Source organism: Macadamia integrifolia, chromosome 10, assembly GCF_013358625.1.
Source record: "Macadamia integrifolia cultivar HAES 741 chromosome 10, SCU_Mint_v3, whole genome shotgun sequence".
NCBI lineage: Eukaryota > Viridiplantae > Streptophyta > Magnoliopsida > Proteales > Proteaceae > Macadamia > Macadamia integrifolia.
This window is the reverse complement of record NC_056566.1, coordinates 19,329,322-19,336,509: the sequence shown is the minus strand read 5'-3', so window position 1 is coordinate 19,336,509 and position 7,188 is coordinate 19,329,322. Positions and strand designations below refer to the sequence as shown.

The 7,188-nt window shown below is 36.7% G+C and overlaps 1 protein-coding gene across 1 annotated transcript; it reads left to right on the top strand.

Moving 5' to 3' along the window:
• Positions 1-5,316: 5,316 nt before the first annotated feature.
• Positions 5,317-7,188, top strand: LOC122092464 (aldehyde oxidase GLOX-like). Its single transcript, XM_042662787.1, has one exon. The coding sequence runs from the start codon at positions 5,323-5,325 to the stop codon at positions 6,991-6,993; it is 1,671 nt and encodes a 556-aa protein (XP_042518721.1). The 5' UTR covers positions 5,317-5,322; the 3' UTR covers positions 6,994-7,188.

Sequence of the window (7,188 nt, the reverse complement as noted above, 5' to 3'; positions counted from 1 at the left end):
AAAAAAAAAAAAAAAAAAAAAGTTATTACACGGTTTTGACTGACCAAAGACTGAGAGAAAAAATTTCACGTGAGTCGTTATAGGCTTTGGCCATTCATGGCCACTTCACAAGGAAAAAGAAATTAAAAATGGGATTATGATAACACTTGTTCTTGTTTTCTTATATATACGTGTAGTAGTTTGGAAGAACCTTTTGGAATTCGATTGATGTAACCATATATGCAAAAAGGACAGGGAAGGAAGGTTCGCGTCTACTTCTTGGAAGCGTCGGGTGTCAATTTTTGGACTTTTGATTGTCCGTTCCAACTATATATAAATATATATATATATATATATATCTTATCTGAATTTTTATAACTTGATGAGAAAGGTTCACCTAAAAAAAACAGGGAATGGTGGTGGGGGACTCAACGCGTACAAGGAAATGTGAATCATCCTTGCAGATTATCAGTCTAACATTTTATTTCATTTTATTTATTTTTATAAATAATGTATGTTCATGTAGTAATTTGGGCAAAAGGAGGATTTTTCTTTTGAATCTTTAAATTGGGGAAGGAAGAGGATTTAGAAGCACACACACTCTTTGTCTTGGCGTGTAATTTTATTATGTAGATAAATGGTATGTGGAATCTTCTCCCTAAAATAAAAATAGACAAATAAATCTGAATTTTTTATTTTTGTTTATTTATTTAATTCTAAACTCTTTGTTTCCCATTTATAGTAGGAAGAATGAACAGTAATATCTATATAATTGATTCATATGTATGAATCGATTTAAGGGTTTTCTTTTTCCTGTCACCATGTTTAGTGAAGTATATTGTTACATTATTTGCCATTATGACTGTTGGTGTATGATGTCTTATATTTCGTTATTGTTTAATCCAGTAAGTATTGGTACAAACGCCTCGATAGGAAGGATAACGATTTTTTTGAGGGCAGTTTTATATTTTTCAGATTATGATTTTTTGCTATATATTTATAGTGAGGGTTTCTTTCTCTGTAATGCAAGAAGCAATACTAAGAGGTGTGAGGACGAGCGTTGTAACCCTATTATCTATTGATAGTGAAGTAGGATCTTATCCTACCAAGGACATAGGCAATCTTGCCTAACCTCATAAACCTATGTCTATTGATTGTTTTTATTTTTTCATTATCTTCTGCATCATTTTAGAGTTGCGTTTCTATTTTCTACAATGATAACATATTGAGTTAATTCATATGATAGAAGACAAAATAAGCATCTCGTTAGTATAATTTCAACTTTAAATACAAATAAAGAAATTAAAATAACTAAAATTATAATAATTATAATTAAAAAAATATTCTAAATTTAAAAAAATATTAATAAATCTTTCACCCAAACTTAATAATGATAATAATAACCATAAAATTTTCATGAGCCAAACGTACCAAAAAGTTTGCAACAGTTATCTATACCTTTTTTCTTCACCGACCAAAACGAATAAAGTTATAAATTATGGCACAAATGGTTGAGATCATTTGGATCGAAAGGTTGGAAGTACAAGAATGCCAACTACAACAAGATGGGGGGAGAAGATGCCGCGTGGGTTATAACTAAAAAAGGGTGGGGAGACCAGGGAGGATCCCATCCAGATATGAAAAGTGAGATGGGTTCCTCTGCATTTATATTCAATTTGATGTACACTCGGGAATCCAATACCTATTCGTTTTGTTATCCATATATGTCTCTTTTCATTTTATATATTGTAGAAAATGAGACAGATATTGAATCCTCACATATAAATCCAATTGAATTTACGTGTAAAGAATTCTAATCATGAAAAGTCTACTCTTACATTAAACATTATATTTATACTTCTTCCACATTGCCTTTGTTAGTGTACAGATCTAGTTTGCACCGCAAATGCATGGAAATGTGACCCTAACAACCATATTAATGTGGACCGTAAAACTCAAACCCGAAACCTATCTCTTGCAAGGTGATTACACGATCCATCGCTCTAGCAATCATTGGAATGGTGTCAATTTGTCTGTTTAATCTGGCTTATTTTGGTTTCCTCTTATCAAGTTGTTATCAATTGATATTAGGCTTGGCCTGATTCAATTTTGGTTCATCATATATATAATCGGTCCGATTTTTGGTCAATTCAATGCAATCCAATTTAACAAGTGTCGTGATACCCCGGCCCAAACCAAAACTTGGCTCAATGGAAAATCTGTACATTTGGTTTGATTCGATTCAATTTAGATTTATTCAATCAGGTTTGATCTGGCCAACCGGTTCGGTTCAAGGTTTGACACCACTAAATTATTGAATAATATTTAATTGTGACAAACATATAATCTATTAACATTTAAAGGTACCCATCACCACTAAAGTTTGGCTTCTTTTCTTCCTCTTGTGCTTTCCACATATCTTGTTGAATGACTTTTTCAACTAAAAGCTAAAGACTTCCTTCCCTGCCTTTCAACTATGGATCTAGATTTTCTTCTTTTTCTAATGGAATTTGCTTTCCAAGTGTTAGATCATGCATCTAAGACGTGTTTGGCCTGTAGAAAATTAGATTATCAAAGATGCTTTTCCTCAACGCGTATAAATTTAGAAGGCAAAGTTGGTCAAAACCTTTTAGGATTTAATGATGTGTTAGTTTCTGATTACACCTTTCTTCAATAATCTATTACATAAATTGTCATATATATATATATATATATTTTCTGTTAATCAAGGTGTTCGGGCCATCTTATGCTCACCTCAAGTTATCCTAGGGGAGACTAGTGCAATAACCCACCACTGTAATTTCCACTTAAATCATAGATGTATAGATGAGAAATCAAACCTGGGATCGTGCGCTTATCCGCACAATCTTCAATTCGTCCTAATCATTTAGGCAACCCACGGATGGCTAAACTGTTATCTTCTCTAGACAAACAATGAAATCCAAAGAATGCTTGACCTAATATGACTAGCTGTGTGTGTGCTAACCTCAGAATGACTGTGATGTCAGTCTTATCAAATGTTAGATAAATTAATTTTGTTATTTCTTTGTCCCTGTGGTTTACAACTTATGTGGCGTGCGAAAAGGATGAGTAATGTTATTCTAATAAGACAATTAAGGCAGCCTAAAAAGTAGTTGGTGGAAAAACCCAAAACCTAATCCCTGATGTCAAGTTAATGGGATTATCCTAATAGCTAAGTAGTTGTTGTAGGTAACTTTGTGTTATCTTTAGCTGAGTTCTACACCTGATGTAACTCCATCACTAAATGTAATAAGGAATGTAAACAGATCGAATGATCGAATGCGAAACAAATAGAACACTATTTATATTTGATTAGCTTTCAAACATACTTGGATAATTTTTTTAAATTAAAATTTTAATATGTAGATTCCCTAAACATATATGAATGAATATTAATTGAATACAGATTTTCGAATTTCCATTTGCATCCTTTGTGGAGACAAAAGAGTGGAGATGTGAATTTGAAGAGAGCAACACTGCATCATGCTGTTTGCATTAAATGGTAGAGAATGGAAGAAGAAAAAGATTCGAGAAGGCAAAAAATTGAAGGGGTGAATCCATTACCACACCAGGGTTAATATTGAAGTGCCATAATTGAAATTACAAAAAATGTCGTTGTGAATTTTTTTTTCAATTAAATTTAAATTTAATTACTTATAATATACTATGAATTGATAAGGGTATTTTAGTATTATAAAATTATTATTTAATAATATTTTTATAAAACAAGCATAAGCGAATCAGATAATATCTAGTATGTAATTACAATATCCATATATATATCTGCATATGATTAGCTTTAATTTGAAATGGATTTGAATAGTTTCAAAAAACTAATTATTCTAGAATAGGATATGTAACCACAATGTACATGTCCGTCACAATCTCTCTCTCTCTCTCTCTCTCTCTTGTTGTTTAATAATGTGGACCCCACAAAATTTCGCTCCCACTTCCTAGTATCAATAGACATGTATATAATACCTACATAAACGGACAACATATTGATCACTCTGTCATATAAATATAAGTAAACCACATGCATCTCTTTGTCTTCTAAAGATGACATTGATACCACCAAAAAATTTCTTACATTCTTATTTGGAATACACCATGATCCTCTAATTTATTGGTTCTATATATACACTAATGCGTCTTTAAACTAGATTTCACTTGCAATGCATTTCAATCCATTGTAATATGTAAAAGACTTCATAAATTGTACAATTTTTTGGCCATTTGGAATCAGCTGATCCCAATTATGTTTAACATATTAATTCTCAAAAGGATTTTGGAAATTAATTTATGCTCTTCGATTTTATTTTTAATTAAAAAATCAATGAGATATAGACCTCTTGTAGCTTGATCTACAAATCTTTTGAATAAATAAATTTAAAAAAATATATATTTTTTAAAAATCATAAACATGTAGAAATCTTTGTTTCAATTTTTCAATTCCATTTTCTAATCCCAGTCATCAATTTAGGCCGATCCAATGCATTGGAGTTGGGTTTTTAAACCTTTGGTTTATTCACCCTTTTTTTGGCATTCGAATTATTATTATAAGGGAAAAAATACGTTGCCCATAGCTCCTACATTTTTTTTTTTGGTAAACATAGTTCCTACATCTAGTCACATGAATATGCAAGATTATCATCTCGTCTCTTATGAAATAAAAAATTCCATTTAAAAAAAAAAATCTCATTTATGTATATATCTCTGAGCATAATCTAATCAGCACCCGCACTGGTGCAGGACACACGATCTAGCAGACAGGGTTTTCTTGTGCTTATTATAATTTAACAACACGTTTTGTCAATTCGTGAGTTGTGATTCGTCTTAACGAGGTAAAACATGTCAATTAATATTCTTTGATGGGGATTTTAGGGGAGGATAAAAGGGAGGGCACGGGTAAAATGTAAATTAGCATTCTCTACGTATATCTCTCTTCCCTTCTTTCAAACTACCCCTCCCCCTCCGGGAAGATACTTCATCCTATGTGTCCATTGGTGCCGCCCCGCTTAGCTTACCACACATGGGCTATGTAACAATCCCTTACCTGAATTTTTTGGATTTTAAATACCCCGGAAAATTCAGATATTTGAACCGGGTGGGGAGAAATAAAAAAGAAATGACCCTATTTTAAGCCGTTTATAGAGCACGGAACCTTACTCATGGCCACCAATTACGACGTAATTAAGCTCACAGTCATTTGAGTCCGCCATTGATATTTCTTCTTATTCTTATTTTAACCGATGGTTTGATCCTTATATGTCATTCCATCAACTTCATCTCACCAACTCTTATGTACGAAGATCATCAACAATGGACATGAATGACCACATCACCTCCTCCCTCTTCCTCTCACTTCTACTCTTCACCATCGTCTCTCTTCCTCTAATGACATCTCAAACTCCGTCTTCTTCCATTAATGGCGGTGCATGGCGTTTACTACAATCGAGTATCGGCATCTCAGCCATGCACATGCAACTCCTACGTAACAACAAAGTCGTCATCTTCGATCGAACTGATTTCGGCCGTTCCAACCTCTCTCTTCCTTCTGGTCATTGCCGATACGATACCTCCGATATGGCACTTAAGGTCGACTGCACTGCACACTCTTTGCTTTATGATATCAACTCCAATACCTTCCGTCCTTTAACGGTGCAAACTGACACGTGGTGTTCATCCGGCGCCGCTCTCCCTAATGGCAATCTCTTGCAAACCGGCGGCTTCAACGACGGCGATCGGGTAATTCGCTTGTTGGATTCATGCGATGATTGTGATTCTGATTGGCTGGAATCCCCTAATTATCTTTCCGTCCGGCGATGGTACGCGACTGACCAGAGTCTTCCCGACGGTCGCGTGATCATCATTGGTGGACGAAGACAATTTAATTACGAATTCTACCCTCGAAGCTCTAGGGACTCGAGGGACGCTCACCGGCTCAAGTTCTTGAGACAAACAAGAGATGAAGACGAGAACAATCTTTACCCCTTTGTGCATCTCTTGCCCAACGGTCACTTGTTCATCTTTGCTAACACTAGATCCATATCGTTCGATTACGTTCGAAATCTGGTGGTGAAGGAGTTTCCTCCCATCACCGGCGGCGATCCCCGGAACTACCCGAGCTCTGGATCGTCGGTGCTTTTGCCTCTCCACTTCTCCTTCGAGCCAAGGAGTCCCGTGGAGGCTGAGGTTTTAATCTGCGGTGGTGCACGGAGGGGTGCTTTCCGGCGGGTTGAAAATGATAACTTTGAACCCGCATGTAACACATGTGGAAGATTGCGGGTCACCGACCCGGATCCCAAATGGGTCATGGAGGTGATGCCGATGGCACGTGTGATGGGTGATATGCTTCTTCTTCCCACCGGCGACGTCCTGATAATTAACGGCGCCGGGAGTGGTACGGCCGGTTGGGAAAGAGCGAGCGAACCGGTCACTGAACCGGTGATTTATAGTCCAACCAATAAGAGATTCTCGGTCATGAATCCTTCCACGATACCAAGACTCTACCACTCATCGGCTGTGTTGTTACCTGATGGGCGTATTTTAGTGGGAGGCAGCAATCCCCACGTATATTATAACTTTACCGGCTTAAAGTTTCCGACGGAGCTCAGCTTAGAGGCCTTCTCGCCGCCGTACCTGGCGGAACAGAACATGGGGCTCCGGCCATCGGTGACAGCTGTTAACCATGTTTTGGGTTACGGACAGCATTTAACAGTGGATTTCACGGTGCAGGAGTACCACAACGCGAGCGGCGTATCTGTTACGATGTTAGCGCCGTCGTTTACTACACACTCATTTGGAATGAATCAGAGAATGGTGGTTCTGAGAGTGACGGAGGTTGTACACGTGGCTAAAAGGACGTATAGATTGATGGCTTTTGGGCCGGCAACGGCTGAGATTGCACCGAGTGGGTACTACCTCTTGTTTGTCTTGCATGCGGGTATACCAAGTTCGGGGGTATGGATGAAGGTGCAGGGAGGACCTTGACGACTGACGTCCTTCTGGTGTTGTTCTGTGACATGACAGGGATTGTTACGTAGTCCATGTTGGGCTTAAAGCCTAAGTGAAGCCCAACCCATGTGGGCTTGGATGGGCTTTTTGGGTAGTACCAGAAATATATAGCTTCCATCACTATTAAGATTAAATGATAAAGGCTTTTATTGATGAATTCACAAACATAGA